Below are 22,641 nucleotides of genomic sequence, written 5' to 3' on the forward strand. Positions count from 1 at the left end.
TTTGTGGGAAATGGAGCAAAATCCAAACACACACATTGTTTAATCATATTAGTAAGACACTTTTGACCTTTTGAACAATCCAAATGTGTTTCTCTGTTTTTGTTTAGGAATGGGAACAGAAAAGCATGAGAGGTACTTTGAAACATCGTCCCAGCCCCAATGCTTAACAGACTTGCTCTGTCTTTTGGGCTTGAATAAAAGCAAGGGGAATACTGAAATACTGTCTTTGAATTAATCATGAGCCCCACCTCTCCTGCTATCCCGTGTTTACACATTACTGCTATTGTGTTGTATCTGCTGGCGGATCTCCTTTCATCTGCAGGCCACACAAAACCCTCTTCATTTCAAGCTGCACACGTGGCTCTTGAATTAAGAGGGCATTTTAGCAGCAACTCCTCATTCCTCTTGTTGAAGGGCTCAAAGTCTTAGGGAAGGATCACTGCTGTTTCAGTGTGCTCTGCTGTGCCCAGCTGACATACAAAGTCCAGACAAGCTTCGAAGAAAGAGCAGGGCCAGAAAGGTGGCTCTGTGGGGTGGGGCAAGGGGTTAACAGGAGAATGAGTAGATTAGGATGGAGAGGACCTTGAATGCTACGGCTAAGGACTTTGCACTGTCCTGCAGACAGTAGGAAGCCACCCAAGGATCTTGAACAGGAGAGAGATATGAGACAAACTGTGCTTTAAGAAAATTAAGCTGACAGTAGCTGTGGGTAGGAGAGTTTGGAGCAGGGAAAGGCCCGAATCTAGGTGACCAGTTAGACAAAGTGGCTCTTAACCCTGGCTGCATAAATCATTGGAAGAGTTTTTTAAAAATCTGGACCCTGGCGCCTACCCTGTGAGATTTTGTTTCAGGTGATCTAGGGAGGAGACCGAGAATCTCTGTTCTTAATACATTCCTCAGGTGCAGCACTGAGATGGAAGGCTATTGAGAGGAGCCAATACAGGGGACGAGACCTCAAACTCAGGGCTGTGACTCTGGGAGACAAAAGAGGGAACAGATTGGAGGGAGGCTGCCCTAGGCCAGTGGGAAGTTGGGGAGGGCAAGGGGGAGGGAGGGAGTCCCACCTGACCCCTCCTGATTCAGGCCTGAAGGAAGGGAGGCATGAGGAAGACCATCAAGCTGGGCCTGGACAGCCAAATGGAGGCTGGTCCCTCCTGCAAGAGAACCTAGAAGATGAGATTTAGGAAAAAATGGCAACAGGGACATTCAGGTTGCCAATGAGGCCTGGGACTTGGGGGAAGATGAATTTGTGGGCATCTGGCTCCTCCTTAACGGTCGTGGAGTACGTGAAGCTGGACAGATGCATGGCTACATGTGGGTATGTATGTGGACACAAACAGTCCTCTTCTGCAGGAGGTAGAAAGTGTGCTGGTCAGAGATTGGGCTCTGGAATCCAGAAGCCCTGTCTGTGTGACTCTGGAAGCCTCAGCCTCCTCACCTATGGAAAGCCAGTGACACCAACAGTTAACTCAATATGGTTGTTGTGATAACTTGATGAGGTGCTGCATGCCAAGGCTGGCTGGACACAGAGCCTGGTACGCAGGGAGCACACTATAATGGTGCTCTGAGTAATACTAAAAAAATGTGATCTTCTGAAGCCAGGGAGTCATAAAGTATTTCATTCAGTGTTAGAAGACAAGTCCACATGAACCCTCTCATTTGTTGCTGCCCACTCTGGTGGCTTTTTCTGGGTATATATTTGGTGAGTACTTTGCCTTTTATTTCTAGGACTCCTGGAGAAATGACAGTCCCTTGCTGCTGCATTTAATTGGAGAGGAGCTCAGAGACCCAAGATTATAATTATGACACCTTAAATGCCGAGCCCTTCAGAAGTCTGCCTTTGCCCTCTCTGTCACCCTGAACAGCTCTGGGAACCCAAACCTTGCAGCCCCCAGAGCGTGCCCTAGGTCTCTCAGCCAGGCCTCACCTGGGAAATCTGAGTGATGGTGACAGCAGGAAGACACACAGTAAACCCAGGAGCCTGTGATGAGCTCAGAAGAGGTGAGTTGATGATCTGCTATTTATAGCCCCACTAAGAGGCTCTGGCCGCCAGCTCCATGTGAGGCTGGGTGGAAATGATGCCTTCACAGAGCTGAGAGCACAGAATGAAATTGGTGATTCATGGGCAGCAGCCACTTGAAATACAAATGCTCCCGCGCCCCAGCCCTGCTGTCCTTTCAGACGCCCACTTTGGAAGCCTGTTGAACAGAACTGCTAGCCAGCTGCCTCCTGTCTGTGTGCCTTTGGACAGGATGCAAAGACAGGCAGGTTCTGCTCCAACAAGGGGCCAAAGAAGAGCAGCAGTACTCCTCAGAGAACCCCAGGGGCCTGAGCCCACCCTTCCCAGGGCCTTGGCCAGAACCCAGGTCAGGGCTAAGTAATAGGCAAGCCCTGGGCTCGAGAGGCCTGCGGGTCAGAGAGAAAGGACAGTTCCTGCTGTTGCCCTCTGTCTCCAGGGGCAACGCTGGCCACGGAGCAGCTTCCTAATAAAGCTTGTTCTGCTGAACATGCAAAAATGTACAATGAGAAAATCCTAGTAGCTTTTTTATTTTCTGCACACCCCCTCCTCCAGTTCCGTAGCCCAGTACCTGTCACCTGAAATAGCTGTTGTTTATTTTCCTTGGTAACATCTTGGCTTCCAGGCCAAAGTCTACTTGGAGGCCCCAACTCCACTCACACTATGTGAGGAGTGTGCTGGGGGTCTCTTAGCTTCCTGCAGCCAAGACTGGATTAAAAGGGCCAAACCAGGATAATGAGGCTTAAGCCAACCAAACTCTGGGGCCAGACTGTCTGAGCTCAAATTCCATCTCCACACTGGCCAGCTATGTGGCCACCATCAAATGCCCCCCTGAGACTCAGTTTCCTCCCTAGTAAAGTGGGGGTAATAACAGAACCTACCTCACTGGGTTATGGGGAAGATGAAAACAAGGAATGTATGCGAAGCAGTAGGCACAGTGCCTGGCATGCAGAAGGGCTCAGTAAGTGGGAGCTGCTTCTGCTGTGTGCTTGTTCTTGCTGCAGTGTCTTGGTCCCTACACTGACACCACTTCTCTGCCCGCGGCATGTGGCACTGAAGCTCCTTGGGGAGGTGGTGTCCTGAGCCTCAAGAGAGATCCTTGCCCATCACAAGCATACCCCGCATCTGGCTGCCCAGCATGATAAAGTTCACACCTGGGCAGCTTGGCCCTTTGCTTTGCTTTGCTTGCTCCTGTCCTTGCCCAGGAATCAAGTGCCTATCCCTTGGGTTGGGCACTGCCTGGACTTAACCACCCTACTCTTCTGCTCCTCTAGGTTCTGGGGTGGCCCTTGGGGACATTAACTATCCCTGTCCAGTGGAGGACTCCAGTTGAAAGTCTCAGGTGTTAACTTGAGGTCTCTAACCAGCAGGTTGACCACCAAGGGAGAGCCTGAACAACAGTCAGGATTGGCCCACCTCACCCACCAGCTGGACACACAGCACAAACTGCTGATTCATGAAGGCTCATGAGGCCTTGGCTGTATATTCTCTCACCTCCAGCTGTCGGCCAAAACATAATTGTAGCTGTCACTTTGGCAGTGAGATGCTGTGACATGTCCTAATACAACTGTCTCTGCTTCACAGCAGTGAGCTTTGGGGAGGTGGGAGGAATCTGCAGCTGCTCCTGTGGAGAGAGCCATTCTGGAAAGTGGTCTGTGTGATGTTCAGCCAGGTGCAGCCTCAAGGGTGATGTGAGTATCAGGGTAAGGCTGTGCATTAGAGCAGGCAATGGCCTGCCTGCATCTACATCTGTATAATGCAATTCTGATGACATCAATTAATAAGAGAGAGACTGCCATTGAAATGAGGCATTTGGGGCAGCTATGAGGACTCGGAAAACAGCCTTTATATTTATTCACAAGTTAGACTCCAGCATGCATGGGCTGAGTGAGTGGTTAGACAGCAAGGTACATGGCATAGGAGACAGTGCCAGAGGTACACCTGGGGCCACATTACGAAGTAAGGGACTTGGAGGCCAGGCTACGAAGCTTGGACTTGATTCTGCAGGCAATGGGGAGCCACTGAAGGACTTAAGGCAGAAAGTGATGTAGTCAGACAGCATTGTGTGTCTGGGTTCAAACATCTCCACGTAGTGGCACTCAGCAGTGGTATGCTGCTGAGAAAGGTATTCTGGAGCACCTGAAACAGCAGCCCCAGGATTTGGGGGTGGCCGTAACTCTGTGCTTCGTGGGTAAGTGTGGGAAGGGTTGCCTCTAGTCAGGCCAGCTGAGGGTGTGCAGCAAGTGAGAGGAAGCACTGAGCTCATGCCTTCCTTCCTCGGTCCTCCTAGGCCAGAGTTCATTAATGTAGCACCTGCGTGCAGGTGTGCCAAATGCAAGGGACTGCACATACTCAGGCCAAAGGTCAGGGGAGGCTCCTGAGGCTGAGATGATCCCACTGCCTGTGGGTGTTGCCTCCCCAACCACATAAACACACTAAGAAAAGAGTAGAGACAAACATCCAAGCTTGGGGGAATTCCTAGGAGGAAGGTTCTGTCCTCGTGAACTTAAATCAATGCTAGTTTATGGGTTGGTTAATGAAGACAGAAGAATATGAAGTGTTAGGAGCCATTACTAGTGAGTGAACCACCCGTGAGCATAGAAGCCAGAGCGTATCTGGACCACCATGTAAGTCAGGAGGAAGACAGGATTGAATGGACAAAAATTTTGAGTACCCCTCTCAGAAGGGCATTGTGCAAGCAGTGGTTTGGCAGTGATTCTTCCCTTTCAGCTGCAAGCCAGAGAGGGGAGATGCCTCTCAGTTGTCAGGGGAGGAAGGGCAGGGGGAAGGAATGTTCCCATTCTGGCATGATCTTTCATCAGTACTCCCTGAGCTGGGCTGCCAGGAGGGCAGGAGGGAGGGAGGGGATGCAGCAAGTATTGAACAATGAGGAAGGTCCCTCACTTGGACAGCTCCTGACACAAGGTGTGTGTGGAGGGTTCCTGGGAACCCTTTGGCCAATGCATGGAGCCTGGACCTTAGACTCTTCCCTTAGGACAGACATCACATCATAACTACCACTGGCTGCCCAGGGCTGGCTTGGAGCACTATGCCAAGATGTAGTTTTTCCTTTAAATTTTAACATGTATCAGTTTTTTTAAATTGTGAAATATAGCATAGTCAGAAAAGTCCAAACAACCATATGTACAGCTTAACAAATAATTACAAAGTTAATGTTATTTTTTAATAGAGAAAAGTATAAAAAAAGAAATCAAATGACTCTAAAGCTTTTGCCTGGACAACTTCTACTGAAATTCTTTAAACATAGTTTAAAAATTAAAATAGTACAAAAAGATATAAAATGAAAAGTAGGTGCCTCCTTCCCGTTTCCCCACAGGTGACCACTAACAGTTCCTGTGTATCCTAGATTTTTTTCTCTGCATCACTAATGTTTCTAAAGTGAGTATGTGATCATACAGACTTTGTCTATATTTAATGATGAATTTTAAAAGAGAATATAATCATGCCTGTCCCAAGATATAAAATTAGCATGTGTCAAAGATTTAGTTTAACTCACTAATTTATGGGAGAACCATTAAAACATTATAGCCAATTCAAAGGAGAACTGAAAGTATCACATACGTTAGGTAAGGAATGCCGAAATGATTTTAGAAATGGATGCAAAACTGCCTAATAGCCATAAGGTAGTAGTCAGTTGTATTCCACTAGACACAATTTGTATTTCTGTGTACAGGAATTATTTGCATTACTATCAAGATTTTACAACTTCACTTCTGTCTTTAGACCTGAGAAATGTCTAGTCAAAGACTACAAAAGGCTGAAAGAACCTAGGTGGGTAAGTTATTCAGGACATCCACCAAATATCAACATCTTTCACAGTTTTTCCCTACACTTGTAATTGACTCCCTCACCTACATCCCTTCTAGTATTTCCCATGCCTACAACCCTCACAGCCCCGTTTGTACCAGCTGACATGCTGTATATGTTCCAGTAATGGGCCAGGGCTGTAAGCCTAACCTGGAAGAACAACTATCACCCAAGGCTGAGCCAGCCAGGCGTTCCCAAGGCTCTGACACTCTGCTTCTTTGGTGGTGAGCCCTGAAGTTGTGAGTTAGGCAGATTCAGGACTGGTGGTCATGTTGGGCCTTGTAAAAGATGGTTAAGGGTTTTGTGAAAAAGGAAACAGATTAGAAATGCAGGGAGAAAAGGCCTGTGGTCCAGCACGAAAGATAAAATGTCTGTCTAATGAGCTTCCAGTTCCTGGGATGACTTGGTGCATTTGGATTCTGTAAGAGTCCTCCTTTATTCTTGAGTCAGCTTGGGTGGGTGTCTCTTCCAGTAATTCCCTACCTAAGGGAATAGCTGACATGCAAGATGTATTATGACCTAAAGGGCTGGGGCAGTGTCTGAGGCAGTTTCCCACAGAGCCCAGGGTCTGTGTTGGCACCATGGGGCATTATGTCAGCTGCAGAGAGCAAGGAGCAGAGTGGTCTATGATACAATGGAAAAGAGTAATACCTGACTCACTCTATACCCTTGGACAATCACTCATCTCTTATGAACAGGTTTTTTTTTTTATCTTAAAAATGGAGGACAATGCTCCTTTCTGCCTTGCCTCCCAAGACCCCATGGAGGTCCAGTGGGAGGCATGGGTGTGAGTCTACTGCCAAGGCCAGTCATGTGGTAGGAACTGAGCCTGCAGCTCCGGCAGGACGGGAGAGCTCAGCCCCTCTGTGCAAAATGCTTTGAGATAAGAGGTTTTGTGCAAATGGCCAGTCATGATTAATTGATGGGAGGCTTTCAGGCAAAGGATCAGATTTCACAGATAAATATATATATACTTTGACTCTCCTGAGAAGGAAATGTTCATTCAGCATAAGGCAAGCATATCTAAAACAAGATTTTTCTATACTTTCGATGTGTACCTTCCCACCATCTTCATTCATTCATGACTGTATGATAATCATGAGACAGTTAACTCCTTCCCTTGTGGTATCAGGAGGCAGACATACAAAAAGAGCTTTACCTAGGAGTGTGATAAGTACGGAAAGAAGAAAATAAAGGTTATTCTAGCAGCACCAAGGAGGACACCCACCCATGACCCCAATATGACATCAGGGATCCTCAGGGCATATACAGAGGAAAGTCTAGTGTTGCTGGAGTGTTGGAGGAGGTGAGGGGCTGGCTGCAGTGAGCAGTGGGTCCAGTCACGTGGTGACTTGGGGGCCATACTTCACTTAAGAAAGTGAATGCTGTGGTCAGATCTATACTGTCACTCTGGCTGTCTGTGGAGAATGATTGGAGGGGAACAGATTAGAGGTATAAAGACCTGTTAGGAGGTGGCTACAGGCATCTGAGCAAAAAGTGATGACCTGAATCAAGGAAAGGAGTAGAGGGAATTGATTCAAGAAATGTTTTGGCCAGGATTTAACCTGAGAAATGGGACAATGATGGCCCTCAGGTTTTCAGCAAGGACAATCATGTGGTTAGGGTGTTGCTGTAACAGGAGAAAGAAGCCACAGGAGCTGAAGCAGGTTTGGGGGAGGGGGACAGGCTGGGCAATAGTGAATCCAGTTTGAGATGTGGTGAGTATGAAAGACCTATGTGCATGCAGGTGGAAACATCCAGGGGCAGATGGATACAGGGGCCTGAAATCCAGGGAAAGGTTCAGGATGTGAAGCTGGAGTGAATATTGGCACAGAGAAACTTATATGAAGAGATAGCAGGGGAAGAAGTGGAGGGGCATCATGCACTTTGGTCCTAAAATTCTCACTTGCTGAGAGAGTGGAGGAGGGGCTAAGGACAAGAAGAAGATACTTGGATCACTTGTTATGGGAAATAGGAGAATCTCACCCTGGCTTAGCAATACAGGGGCCCTGGTGGCTTTGGAGGTCATAAATCTGCATTGGCAGTCACCTGTCCTCGAGGTTTTCTACAGGACATAGAAGACAGGAAGGCAGGTTGGCCTATAGTGCCTGGGTTGCAATGTTATAAGACAGTTGTGGCAGAAGGAAGTGAAGGGTGTGTAGCAGAGAAAGCTAACTGTTTTACCAAAAAAAGGTGTCATCCTTTGCCCTTCCATAGAGCAGAGTTGAAGCTAGGAAGGGGCTATCCAGCAGGGGCTACATTTCCCAGCACACACCCCTCCCCTCACCTCTGTTACATCTGAGGGGAGTCAAGTGACTCGTTCTTGCCAATAGAATGTTGATCAGGGATAACGTGTATTTTCCAGCCCAAAATAGTTAAGAAGCAGACATGTCTTCTCCACCCTTCCTTTCTCCTTCTAGTTTGAGACCCCTTTGGAAACCACATGTTGGAGATGGCGGAGCCACGAGGTAGAAGGACCCCAGCCCCTGAATCATCCCTTGGAGGAGAGACACCACTGATCAGGAACACCCATGTGAGTTGTTTGTAAACAAGAAATGAACTATATTGTCTGAGCCAATATACATTTTGAAATTTGTTATACCATCTAGCATTACCCTAAGTAATATAGTGTTTAAGAAAACTATTGGTTGTTCAGATGATTCTGATGGGGTCAGGCTGGAGAATCAATTGAAGCCTCTAGGGACAGAAGGTCTTTGTATAAGTGCAAGAGCAGGAGTGGAGAGAGGACTGTAAAAATCTAGAAAGCAGGAGGTCAAGGCCTCTGGTCAAATTCAGGAGGCTAATTTCAGAGAGAAGCTATCCCACTGTATGGCAAGAGCCAATGGGAGAAGGTGAGGAACATTAAGCAGGTCCAGGAACTGTGATGCTGGTGATCAGGAATTGTGTTGGGTGGTCAGTTCACTTAGAAATGGTGGTCTGTGACAAAGCAGTACACGGGGTGGGGAGGAAGCCTCAAAGGGCTAGCGCTGTCTTGCAACCAGGGCACTGGGAAGGAGGGTGTTAGTAAGAGAAACAGACTAACAGGACTGCCATCACTCAGCCCTGTCAGATGCTGTGGCTGAATGGATCTATGCAAGGCACCTCATAACTGGCAAGGATTTGTTCAGTAGGCCGCAGAGATACACACCTGAAAGCTGGTCCACAAAAGGAACACCTGTGAATACTGAGGCAGGCTAACTCCATCCAAAAACAGCCAGATGCACAGCAAGAATGCTTTCTTCAGTTGGTAGAACAGCAGTTGGCACTCTCCTAATTGCTTATTTACACATCTGTTTGAGCCTCATGGACATCCCAGGGAGACCCATGTGAAGACAGTGTCTCTCTGTGCCTGGGGAGGTCACCAAAATGTTAAATGAGAGCCTTCAGAGCGGGTGGAGCCAGGGTCTCCTGATCTTTGGCCTGTGGCTCTCATTATAAAATTCCCTTTACAGACATTTTTAGACATTAACTACCCATCATCTTAGGAAGATTTAGGCCTCAACATGCCACTGGCAGCAGGAATGACTGAGATGACTTCCAAAGGCACTTCCAGCTAGCAATTCTTAGAAGAGTTTCTGAATGAGTGGTGCCAAAATAAAACGAGGAAGAGGAGTGACAGAAAACTCAAAATAATAATTGTGAAAGTAAGAGAATTTTGTATCTCTTAAAAAAAAGTCTGAGGTAAATATCAAGGGTTGCTGTGGCCCTCCAAAATTTCAGAGAGGGTCAGGGCTCCTTCTGTTTTGTTGCTCTCCTCTACTATTGTATAACACTCAAAACTCAGTGGCTTAAAACAACAATAAACATTTATGACCTCACACTTTCTGTGTCAGGAATTCGGGAGTGACTTTGCTGGGTGGTTCTGGCTTGAGCTTTCTCATGAGGTTGCAATCAGGATGTCAGATGAAGCTGTGGTCACTTGAAGGCTTGATTGACACTGCAGCACTGCTGGCAAGTTGGTTCTGGCTGTTGGCAGGAAGCCTCAATTCCTCACTACCTATAGTCCTCCATGGGGTTGCTTGAGTGTGCTTACAACATGGCAGCTGGCTTCCACTAGCCTAGAGCAAGTGATCCAAAAAAGAGTAAGGTAGAAGCTGCAATGTCTTTTATGAAGTAGTCTCAGAAGTCAGTCACACAACTTTTTCTGCAATATCCTGTTGGTTACATGGGTCAGCCCTGTTCAATATGGGAGAGAGTGAAACAAGGACATGAATATCAAAAGTTGGGAATTGCTGGAAGCCATCTTGGAATTTGGGCTACCACATCTGCCATGTTCAAAGTGTGGCTTCATCCTCATGTTCTAAGATGGCTGCTTTAACTCCAGCTATCACATCACAGAAGGTGCTTTCCAGCTAGCATGAAAAAAGAAGAAAGGAAAAAGGGCATACCTTTTCCCTTTAAGGATACTTTCCAGAAATCGGATACACTGTCCTACTTATATCTTGTTGACAAGGACTTAGTCACATAGCTGGAAAAGAGGTTGAGAAATTTAGCATTTATTTTGGATGGCCATGTGCCCAGCTTGATCAGATATTGGGGGGCACTTGGCAGTCTCTGCCACATCAGCAATCTTCCTGTGTATATTTCAAAGGCTGGGGTAGGGAGGGGAGCATAGAGAACATCGCTACTTTGGGTTACTGACCTGGCTAAGGACTTCTGACCCATCTTGTCTGCGAAATATGTGTGTGTGTGTGTGTGTGTGTGTGTGTGTGTGTGTTTGTGTGTGTGTGTGTTGTGTGTGTGTGTGTGTGTGTGTGTGGTGCAGGGACAGAGGAGGAATGCAGATAAGTGCTTTATCCTGTAATTAGTGAATCTCATTGTCAAGAGAAAATAGTCCTTAGAAGAGCTTGGGAGAGAAATCAGCATTAAAACCAGACTTAGTCCTAGAAACCTAGCCAAGGGTGGTCCCAAGAATTAAGATGATCTAGGAAATGAGAAGATCATCACAGGAGGCATTGTGAGGGCAGCCTCATTCTGTCCCCAGGCCTGCAGGTTTAAATAAATTCTAGGCAGCCCAATTTACAATCCAAATGCTGAAGCACAGATGGGCAACTCTACCAGCTGTGTTTTTAAAAGATCATATGGTTCCTGATCAATGAACCGATGAGACCAAATGCAAGAGTGTTTAGAGCTGAACTGCAGATTTGCCCAGAGACCTCTCAGAGACCAGAGCCAGGGCTTGAGCAGCCAGCTGGGTGCTGACTCAAACTGGGGGTGAGCCGGGCATCAGAGCCTAGCTAAGCAGAAGAGAGCCATCAATCAGCCAGAGAATTCTAAAGCTTGAGAAGTCCACAGAAAAGCTACCCTGGAAGAAGGAGGACTCTGTCATCCTAGAAGAATGCAAAGTCCAGGGCAAGAAGCCTAGGGCTAGGGCACTCAAGGAGAGTTAGCTGGTCCTGCCGAGGCCCTTGTGGTAGGGATGGCTTTCTCCTCACTGCCACAACCCACCTGGACCTGTTTCTAATCTTGAGGGTGGAAGAAGTAGACTGGGGACTCAGAGATACCTGCTTCATGGAAGGTGGCCAGCGATCTCCTACCTGCTTGGCTGTTCTTACATGCCCTGCCTATGGCTCAAGCTGGATGTTGTCCTGGGTCCTGAGTCCATAGCTGGCCATCTCCAGATGGGGTTCCAAGACACCCTGGGCAGGCAGCATGCTTACTCACTCAGGTCATAACCCATGCTTCTTATTGCACATGGGTTGTCAATCATCACCACATTGCTGCTGCACAAGGGTCTATCTTCATAACAGTGAGCGATCACCACAGTTCCCAGCCTTCTCCACTCTGTCTTGCCCTGAGTGCCAAGTTTACTGAGAACTTGAGGGACCTCTACAGACTTCTAGTTTGAGGACCCTTTCAGAAGAGACACCTCCAGGTGTAACTGGTATTAGACTCCAACCTCAGGCAGGAGTTGAGGGGGTTGTTGGACTACTGGTGGGCTGGTAGGGGTTGGTGAGGAGGGATAAATCATCTCAAAGTGGCCTGGAATTGGCTCGGGAAATCTGGGACTGTGCTGTGTGGTTCTGTTATACCAACGTTTAGTGAGCACCTGCTCAATGGGGCAGACACTAAGCTACCCACTGGAGCCACAGAGCAGAGGAAGGCTCATATAACATCACCTCAGTCAATAAATAAAGCAAAACAGCAGAGAGTGCAATATGTAGTGAAAGATAAGTACAGAAATAATGGAGGAGGGGAGTGTGCTAATAGAATGGTAAGGGAAAGCTTCACTTCACAGAGGAGATGATACCTGCAAGAAAGGAGTTCCTTAACCCATGGTGGGGCCAGATGAGGAAGGGCATCCAGGCAGATGGAACAGCAGGCCTCAGAACATGGAGCTGTGAGACCACCTGTGGTAGAGGAAGAGATTTTCCTTACCTGATGTGTTCATTATACTCTGAAGTTTCTGGGCCCTTTCAAGGTGCAGTGGCCTTGATCTCATTCCACTAAGCAACTCAGAGGAGTCAGAGAGGGGAGAAAATGTTCCCTCTCTGCTTGTTGCATTTTCTTTTAACCTTGAGTCCTTGGTAGCCTGGTCATAATAGTGAGGGAACCATGATTATGATGGGGAGATGGGTTCTTTGATCTTGGAGAACCTGCCCAAGGCCCAGTCTGTCTCCATGTAGGTCCACAAGTGACCTTGGGTGGCCCCTTAGGCATGACTATCCCCAGTTGCCTTTGATGGGACAGGAGGCAGGTCTGGGAGATGTACTGGGTAGGGTACTCTAGCCTACCCTCCCTACTGTCAGACCCAGTCCCTTGAGGTGTCTGGGCCTCTTTGGAACCCTTGGGAACCCACAGCATTACCAAAGCACCCATCCTGCCTCTTGCAGTGTGAGAACCGTCATATGGCACATCCTAGTACCTTTTTTGTTGTGTACAGGCTTACTTTTCCTTTTATTGTGTACAGGAAAATGTGATACACAAATTAATCACCATGTGACCCAAAACCAAACAGCTGCTCTGGGTTCTTCTCTGCAGGCAAAACAAACTGGAGGCCCCAAGGGGTCCCGTGGGCACCATCTCCTTTCTGGGTAAGGTGAGCAAGTATGACTAAACCTGGATTACACTAGGATGTCACCCTGTATCCAACCACAGATGGACCAGGAACCTTAGGCACAGGGCTGTCAATGCCCAGCGAGGCTTTGGATTTGTGGTGCAGGTGGCGGGTGGGTCCTCAGTATTGAGATCTTGGCCATCCTGGCTCATTCATCCTGGAAATCCTTTCCCCTGGTTGTTGCTCCTCTCACTGGGATGTGCACATAGCCTTCTGGCAGGCCTGACCTTTCTCACATCTTTGCCAGCTCCAACTCCAAGGCCTACCTCAGGTCACATCCCTCTGGTTTAGAAACCCCTTAATATAAACTCCTTGGTCTGGCATTCAAGGCCTACCACTAGCGTATTAACTCACCTCTCACCTGTATTCCATAAACAACTCCTCCAGCCAAGTGTGTGCCCATCCTTTTTGTCCTCTGCTCATAAAGCTCTCTCATCTTTGAACCTTGGATCTTGCCTTTACCTGGTCCAAATGCCCTTTTGTCACTACTGCCCTTCTGACCAAGCCCAGCTTCAGTGCTGTCTCACCTATCAAGTTTTCTTACACCATCTACCCTCTGAACCTATGGCCTACGGGATGGAAGTTTTTACTAGATTTGAATCTTTAATTATAGGAGTAATACATGCTTGTAAAAACATTCTCACATACAGAAGCATACACACAGAAAAGAGGATGTGTCATCCCAACTCTCCTTTCCCTAGAATTATCCCCAGTCAATAGTCAGGCATGCACATGGGTGCCCATTTTACCCAGCAGGATAGGGGGCCCTTGGGAACCTTAAGTAACCACTCGACATGGTGGTGGCAGGATGTTGGTGGGGAGGAGCAGAGTTGGTAAAAGGTTTCGGAAAGTGTTGACTTGGGTTGCCTTTGGAAAAAAAATCCTCAAGGTCAGTCTGTGGGAACCCTTGATTTCTTTCAAAGAACAGAGCCCCAGGAAGGCATTTCTAGGTCATAGGAGGATATTAATTCTATTCACCCAAAAGCCAGAAACTCAAGTTCAAAAGGCAACAAGGCCTCTGGAGAGTCCTCTTTGCCTAGCACATCCCCCACTACAAGCCCAGACTGAGCTAAACTGGAAGTCAGGCAGCCTTAATGGCATGGTCACTCGGTCAGCTAGAAAGAGGCAGAGTTTGAACTCTGGCCTTCCTTTCTCCAACCTGGGCCCTTGCCTGGCCCCTGTAGGCCCAATATTCTGGCATATCAGCTTGGAACACTCCACTCACCGTGTGCCCTGCTGGCAAAGCAGTGATTCTCCATACAGTGTGGCTCAGGAGAAGAGTCCACCTGAGGGATTAAATGGGCCGCCCCCACTTAGGGTAGGAACTGGAGGGAGAAGCAGGGCTCTGCTGCCATCTCCTTTTCCAGGGACTCCAGCCCATGCTTCTAGGCAGTTTTGAGGCATGGGGGTAGATGTCTTCTCTAAATAACCTGAGAGACTACATCTCTCCCCTACACGCCAATTAAAATAAATATTTAAGGAGGGATAAGGGACTGGAATGCACCAAATGGGACTACCTAACCCCAATTTAGGGATGTCAGGGAAGGCTCCACGGTATTGGCATCTAAACTGACATTTGAAAAGTAAGCAGTAGGTGGCCAGGTGAAGGTGAGAAGATCATTCCACAGTGAGAGAACACCACTGGCAAAGGCATAACAGTGAGAGGGAGCATGACTTTGGAGAAACTGGAATTTCACTGTGGCTGAGCCTGGTATATGAGAAGGACATGCAGGGCTGTGGTTGGAGAGGTCAACTGCTTGGGGGTGCAAACCCCAGGGCTTTGTCCTGATGGTCAAAGGCAGTTGAGGGAGGGTTTTAAAAAGAGAAGTGACATTTTAGACAGATGATTCTAGTTGCTACATAGACCATGAGCTGGAGGTGAAAAGTTTGGAGAAGGTAAATGCCTTTGCGTGAGCAATAATGGTGGCCTGGACTAGGGCAAACACAGTGGAATATGAGAATAGGTAGAATTCAACACAGTATTTGGGGGTGAGGGAAAGGAAGGGGACCCCGGCTTAGGTGTTGAGATATAGATTGCAGATCGACAGTTGCATTCAGCAAACAACTGTTAGCTGAACTGGTCTCAGGGTGTGGGGACCTAGGGGGCTCCATACCCTTTTACAGGTAAAGAATTGAAGGCCAGTGGCAAATGATAATCCCCAGTCTGGCTATCTAGTCTGCTGACATCAGTACAGACCTGATTGGGCACCCAGATCTTGATTTGGGTATGTCATGTACACACAGAGGCTGCTAGACACCATAATGCTGAAGCAGATGCCCCAGGTCCACATCTGATCACTCCTAGCCAACCCAGTGCTCGCCTGACCTACAAGCCAGATATCCCAGTCAATCAGCAACACTCAGAAACTCTGCTTTTTGAATACAGATAATTCATGACCAACAGCATTTCTCCCCCTTCCCCACCTTGAACTCTGCTGGAATAGTTTCTCTGTTTGGCAATAAAAGCAATTTTTGGCCCTAGAGGGGCCTAGACTAGATCTTAGCTCAAGTTAGAGGCTGCCACCAGCCACAGGGGCCTGGAGGGGCTTCAACAAAGTTGGATACCTCGTATATGTTCTTTGCATAATTCTGATATTCTGCACTCTATGATTTATCTTTGAGCCCTCCTAGGCACCTGGGGGTGCAGTGAATGGCCCAGTAGGGGCTGAAAGTGATGTGTGAGGCCATGAAACTTGGGGGTGTTGGGCTGTGGGATATGGTGGAAGAATATAGGCAGGAATCCCAAAGCCTCGGTCATGGTCTCCAGCTCTCTAGGTGACCTTTCCTTTCTGGGCCTGTCCCTCCTGAGCTTCCAGGTCTTTTTGCACATGCTTTGCAAATGCTGTTCCCTCTGCCTGCTTCTTTGTTTGTTTGACTCATCTTTCAGGTCTCTGCTTTCTCAGGGAAGAACTGATTTTTGATCCAGGTCAGGTTCTTTAGGTGAATAGTCTCGTAGACCCATGTTCTATTACTTCTTTCCCTTCATTAGGAGTTTTTGTTTGTTTATTTGCTGTAATTTGCCTCCCCAGCAGACTGTGCCTTCAATGAGAGAGAGATTCTGTCTTAATCACTGTTGTTTCCCTAGCCCCTGGCAAGAGACCTGTCCAGTAGTAGGTACTAAATGAATGCGTGAATGAACAGATGGACAGATTTCACTTGGTAAAGCAAAAGTTTAAACTGGGTAAGAACCTTCCCAGCACTGACATAATCTATTAGGCCTCTATCATTTCATCTTTGAAATAGGAAGAATGTTCCCTGCTTACTGCTTTACTCCTGTATCTAAAATGACTCCAGTCAGCCAGATAAAGTTTGGGATGCTTTAAAAACAACTGGGATAAAATTTCCTGTTTGGCTTAAGGACCTTATTTTCTGACTCCTGGTCGCAGATATGTAAATCTCGAGATAGAAATTCAGGCTGTGCCAGAAACCCCAGGAGCCTCTGTCAAAGATAGAATTAAACAACCCCTTCCAGGGCAGGATGAGTTGCCAGACTCTCCAGCCATGCCTTCTAGAGTTAGGGCATGACTAACTTAGCCTAGAATATGGCTCTCCTGTGTTCCCATGGCCAGGCAGGGAGGGTGAGTGATTGTCACAGCTCAGAACTGGGAATTGTGCCCCACAGAGGGCTCAGAGTGCTCTGCCCTTCTGTCCATCTGTCTGTTTTCAGCAATGGACTGAGTGCAGGAGTTTTTCTGAGGCAGAGCCAGAAGTATGGCTTAGGGCCCAGTGAGTCATCTCCCAAAAGTATAGGCTGCACAAGAAGGCTGCCTGTGCCCACTGTTGCTTTCACTGTTCCAAGTGGACCTCACCTACTGAGGTCCAGTTCTGCTTAAAAGATTCACCAGGATGAGGAGACCATATCTGTAATATTCACCGAGGGATTCTGCCCAGCCATCCTCTCCCTGAAGGCCTGAAACTACCCATTCCTATTCCCCTCAGTCTTGAGGAAGCATGCTTCTCCTGGAGGGGAGAGCTGGCTGGACTGGAAGGATGACCTGTTCACGGGTTGGAGACCAAGTCCCAGTCACATCAGAATTAGTGCTAATGTTCCTAAGAGCCAGGATAGAGAGTATCAGGTCCTAAGAAATCAGCAAGGGATGTGGAAGAGCTGAAAAACCTAAATGAGGGAAAGAAGGAAGCATTCGATTCTGGAGGAGCAGTTTTCAGTGGCTTAGGAACTCAGTGCCCACTATACAGATGGGTAAACTCCTGCTATGGAGACTTGCCTCTGAAGGAGGCCTGGGAAGACCCAAGCTTTCAGTATTCTAAAATAGGGTAGCCCCTTGCCCCTACTCTTCAGTGTGCCAAGTCTGAGCCTTCTGTTCATACCACCATTCATCCTTACTGCATTGCTGGTTTCTGGTCACCTTGGGACACCCTAGCTGGCTCAGGCCCTCCTTAAAGTCACAGGGGTCAATACAATCACTATCAAATCCCCCAAATTTTTTTTCACATATAAAAAGATCCATCCTAATATTCAGGTGGAATCTCAAGGGAGGCTGAATAGCCAAAATAATCTTGAAAAAGTACAGAATTGGAAGTCTCATACCACCTGATTTCAAAACTTAACTTCAAAGCTTCAGTAATCAAAACAGTGTGGCATAAAGACAGACATATAGACAAATGAAATAGAAGAGATAGCCCAGAAATAAATCCTTGCATATATGGCCAAATGATTTTTGACAAGAGTGCCAAGACAGTTCATTGAGGAAAGGACAGTCTTTTCAAAAATAGTATTGGGAAAACTGGATATCTACATGCAAAAGAATGAAGTTGGATTCTTACCTTACACCATATACAAATATTAACTCAAAGTGGATCAAAGATCTAAACGTAAGAGCTAAACTATAAAGCTCTTAGAAGAAAACAAAGGAAAAACCTCTGTGGCATTGGATTTGGCAATGATTTCTTGCATATGACACCAAAGGCACAGGCAACAAAAGAAAAGAAAAATTGGACTTCTCAATATTGAAACTTTTGTGCGTCAAAGGATAATACCAATGGAGTGAAAAGGAAACCCAGTGGTATGGGAGAAATGTTTACAAATCATATCTGATAAGGGGTTAATATCCAGAATGTATAAAAAATTCCCACAACTTAACAATAAAAAACCAAATATCCAAATTTTAAAATGTGCAAAGGACTTGAATAGATGTTTCGCCAAAAAAGATATACAGATGGGTAGTAAACACATGAAAAGGTGCTCAACATCGCTAATTATTAGGAAATTCAAAATTAAAATCACTATGAGATACCACTTCACACCCCTTTGAGTGACAGTTATTAAAAAACAAAAAACTAAACTAAGCAGAAAATGATGTGTGTTGGCAAAGATATTGAGAAATTGGAACACTTTTACATTGCCGGTGAGAATGTAAAATGGTGCAGCTGTGTGGGAAGTAGTATGGAGGTTCTGAAAAAAATTTAAAAGAATTACCATATGATCCTGCAATTCCACTTTCAGGTATACACCTAAAATAATTGAAAGCCGGGACTTAACCAGATGTTTGTACACTCTATTCATAGCAGTATGATTCACAATAAGCAAAAAGTGGTAATAAGTCAAATGCCTATCAATGATGAATGAATAAACAAAATAAGGTGAATACAATACATACAATGGAATATTATTCAGTCTTAAAAAGGGAGGAAATTCTGGCACATATTACAAGATAGATGAACTTTGAAGACATTATTCTAGGTGAAATAAACCAGACACAAAAAGACAAATACTGTGTGATTCCACTTGTATGAGGTACCTAGAGTAGTCAAGTTCATAGAGACAGAAAGTAGAATGGCAGTTGTGGGCTATGGGGAGAGAGGAATGGGGAATTATTGTTTGGTGGGTACAGAATTTCATTTTGGGATGTTGAAAAAGTTATGGAGATGGATGGTGGTCATGGTTGTACAACAATGTGGACATACTTAATGCCACTAAACTGTACACTTAAAAATAGTTAAAATAGTAAATTTTATGTTATATGTATTTCACCACAGTAAAAATAAACATTGAATGGGTGTGAGGCATCTAAATCTGTAAGTGTTCGCTTCTAGGAGTTTACTCATGGCTTAGGAGATAGCGGGAGGGGTAGGGGACAAAGGACTGGGGAGGATTGGTCCCCACCCCCATTGCCAGCCTCCACTTATTTCTAACTCTCTAACTTGTGGTCATTTCACATGTCTGTTCTATGTGTGTTATCTTGATTGTGAGTGTCATTCTTAAGGAGGCAGACATAAGAATAACGAACTATGACAGTAAGAGGTGTTGGGGAGATGAATTTAGGTTCAGTAGGGATTTTCAGAGCATTGGAGGGGGTTGACAGATCGAAAAGTCTTCCTAGTCTTAAAAGATGAATAAGTCACGATTAAGAGGCCAGGGACATGGATAATGAAGCTAGGGGCACACAGAATGAGGCCACTGTGGCTGAGTTCTGTGGTCAAGGTAGCAGGAGAAGAGGCTAGGGCCAGATTGGGCAAGACCTGTACCCAAGAGGATCATGGCCCCTTGGACAGTTTGTAGCAGGAGAGAGATCCATTTGACTTACATTTTGAGAAGCTCACTCTGGCTGTTGGGTGAAGAATGGACAGCAGGGGGCATGGGTAGGAGCAGGCAGACAGTGAGAGGCTGCTGCAGACATTCAGAAGAGAGGTGGTAGCTTGGCCTGGGTGATGGCGGTGGAGGGCTTCGGACAGATTCTGGAGGTGTTTGGATGAAGAAATGCCAAGGCCTACAGCTGGACTGGCCATGAGGCTGAGGGGCTTGCTACCCAGGGGGCTTGAGTGGATAGGAGGATGGTAATACCATTTACTGAGATCTGCTCAGTGAAGGAACAGGTTGAAAGGACAAGGCTGGCACCTGGTTGCTGAGAGCTGAATGATCATTTCACCCTTGCCAGTTATGCACAACATCACAGCTCTTATATTCAGAAAGTTCTTTTGAGTCTAAACCTTCCAACTTCAATTGGAGCTCCAGCCATTTCATGCTGCCCTTGGTGAGTCTGCTTGGTGCTAAGAGGCAGTGGGACTGAGGCATGGGCTTGCAGCCAAGGGCTTGGGTGGCAGGCATGCCTCTTGCATGACCGCTACCAAGTATTCCAACCTGTGGTGCCCATCAGACTGAGACTCAGGGAGCCCGTGCCAAAGTGTGTAGGCTGGAGGACCCAGTATAGGAGGCTTCTGCCCAAAGTGCTTCAGGTCCATACATGCCCTTCATCCTGTCTCTGGAGCCCTCTCTCTCATCAGAAGCACCCCGCCAGGGCCCTTGAGAAGGGCTCTTCTTCGAGATTCCTTTAGAGGTAGGAGGTGGAGAGCAAAGCTTCTGATCTTGATGCCAGACACAAACTCCAAGAAATTACTCACCAGAGGGCAAAGCTTCAGAAATGCAGGCAAGGGGCCTTACCTCACGGTCTGATCAGAATGGCTGGTCAGCAGGGGCTGCACTGGGGAGCTTTCAGAGGTGGGGCCAAGGCCGTGCCCGAGCACAGCTGCTTTCAGGGATGGGCTGCCCTACACCTCATCTTACCAAGCTGCAGCTGGGGACTGGGGAGCCATGGGCTGAGAGCCCCTTCGATCTGCCCCTACAGCTGGCCAGCTGGGACCCTCAAAGCCCACAGACCTACTCAAGATTGACCTGCCATGAGTTTGAGGTCCTATCAGTGGCTTCCTCATCCCTGATCCCCATTATGTCCTTCTGGCAAGTATTAATCATTGCTACTGCAGTGGCTTCCATCCTAGAAGCCTACTCCTGACACTCTTAGGGAAATGTCCCAGTCTTGGCCTTTCATGAGCTTCCCATCCCTAGGAGCTGGCATCAGATGACCAGTCTACTCAGGATTCCTTCTCCTGTCCCCTCACCCACTGCTTAGCTCTCCTGGGCCTGGCTCACAGCCATGTCTAGTGTAGGCCTGTCAGAGGGTAAAGGGATAAGCACTGGGAAGGGAGTAAGGTGACCTAGGTTCCAGGTGTCTGGGACAGAGCCAGGGAGTAGTCCCAGCAGAGATGGCATTTTGGAAGTCATTAAACCTGGAGGGACAGGGTGGATTCACGAGGTTTGTAACTAACTCCCCCTCTCTCCTGAGTGGAAACTTGGGTAGTGCAGCCTTGAGAGGCAGTCCTCTAGGGGCATGGCCCTGTAACAGGGCCCTCTTTCCCCATGCTGCTTCCAGTCTTGCTTTTGCAGCTTGTGTGGTGAGGATGCCTTCCTTATAGCATTGGGATCTCCAGGATGCTTACTTACCCCAGGCCTGATTCTACCTTAAAGTTACACAGAAACACCTGCCCCTGATCCCCTTCCCCACAACCCTGAGAGTCCCTCAAACTCCCTCCTTCTGGGCTCCTAGATTTGCTCCAGAGGGCTAGATGGGGTAGGAGGGGCCTCACAAATTATCCAAGGTCCACTTCAGGCAGCAGCTGGGCCTGGCCATGTGCAGAAGTGCTGTGGGGGTGAGGCCTGCTAGGGACCAGTGAGAGTCCTGAGAGAGGGGTTAGACCAGAGGGTTAGACTATCTGGGGGAGACTCAGTGTGCTCTCTGGTTTGGCTGCAGGTGGCCCCAAGGGCTCCCCTAAATCCTGCAGTCACCTTTATCTCCATTCTTAGCCATTATCAAGAGCACTAGGCTCAACTCAAGGGTGAGCCAGCAGGTGAGCTTTTGAGTCAAGACTGCACCCTCTCTTCCTGCTATCCTTCTGCCTCGTGTTTTGGGCATGGGACAAAACTGCCCATCCCTGCTTGCCATCCTATTCTGCGTGGTAAACAATGCAGCCCGCATGGAGGCCCCTCCTGTCCATGAGATTGTGTCCTGTGGCTCTCCCGGGGGGTGTGCTCTCTCTACTTCCACATCCAGAGAGGGATTCTGGCTAGGGTGTGCCCTCCACCCCTAGGGAGCCCCCTCAGGGATTTTCAGGGATCAGGCCATTTGTCTTTCTGTTCCTGGTATTGCCCTGTGATAAGAAACACAAATTCCCTAAGGATGGAAGGTCACGCAGTCAGGGAGAGACAGAGAAGGGCACATTACCAACAGAAAAAGTAAGTGGAAGGGTGCACACCCTCTCTGCCTTGCCCCTTGTTCACCACTCCTCTCTGGCCAGGAGAGATTCTCCCACTTGGCATCACAGCAGGGATCTCTGGGAAAGAAGAGGCTGAAATCTTCAGGGGCTCTGGTTATTTGGGCAGATGGAGTCAGAGATGAGATGACTGCTAGAAGAAACCCCCAGAGAACAGCTGTGACCTAGGAAAGAGTCCCCATGGGCCTATCAGCCCGCTCTAAAACTGGATGGTAGGCAGCCTCCTTTGGGGCCTGAGGGACCCTCACCCTCCAAAAGGAGCCTAATCTTTGCTAGGTCCTGCAGGGTCAGGCTAGTAAGCCTGGCACAGCTTCCCATGCTACTGTTAGAAGTTCCTCCAGAGTTGAACATCTGGGTCTCAGTGTCACTTTGGCTACTTGCCAAAGCTTCGTGAGCTTCTGACCCTCTCTGAGCCTCAGATTCTGCATTTGTAAAATGGGTATCATCATTCCAAGGACTCAAAAGCAGTCTATTTTTTCCCCCTAAATATCTCCCTTCTTTGCATATCATTTGTTCCAAAAGCCCACTCTCCTTAGCAAGTTTTGGTTAAGCATTGCCCTAGTCAATACTCTTGAAAGGTGGTTGAGGGCACAATGAGCTCATCTTTTGGGCATATGCATTTTTCTGATGCCATCAGGCTCTCCAGCCCTTTTCCCCAGAGCTGGCCATGCCACAT

General features: G+C 47.5%; 1 protein-coding gene across 3 annotated transcripts in view; it reads left to right on the forward strand.

The window, feature by feature from the left end:
• Positions 1-22,641, forward strand: part of JADE2 (jade family PHD finger 2) — a 132,886-nt gene that overhangs the window by 17,731 nt on the left and 92,514 nt on the right. For 2 of the 3 annotated variants that reach the window (XM_014554970.2, XM_014554966.2), the window contains exons 2-3: positions 1,729-2,001; positions 8,266-8,378. In XM_014554970.2, coding sequence (XP_014410456.1) covers positions 8,289-8,378 — 90 coding nt within the window. In that variant the 5' untranslated portion in view covers positions 1,729-2,001; positions 8,266-8,288. The remainder of the gene's footprint in view (positions 1-1,728; positions 2,002-8,265; positions 8,379-22,641) is intronic. The other variant, XM_014554968.2, reaches the window with a different exon arrangement.

Source organism: Camelus ferus, chromosome 3, assembly GCF_009834535.1.
Source record: "Camelus ferus isolate YT-003-E chromosome 3, BCGSAC_Cfer_1.0, whole genome shotgun sequence".
NCBI classification, from domain to species: domain Eukaryota; kingdom Metazoa; phylum Chordata; class Mammalia; order Artiodactyla; family Camelidae; genus Camelus; species Camelus ferus.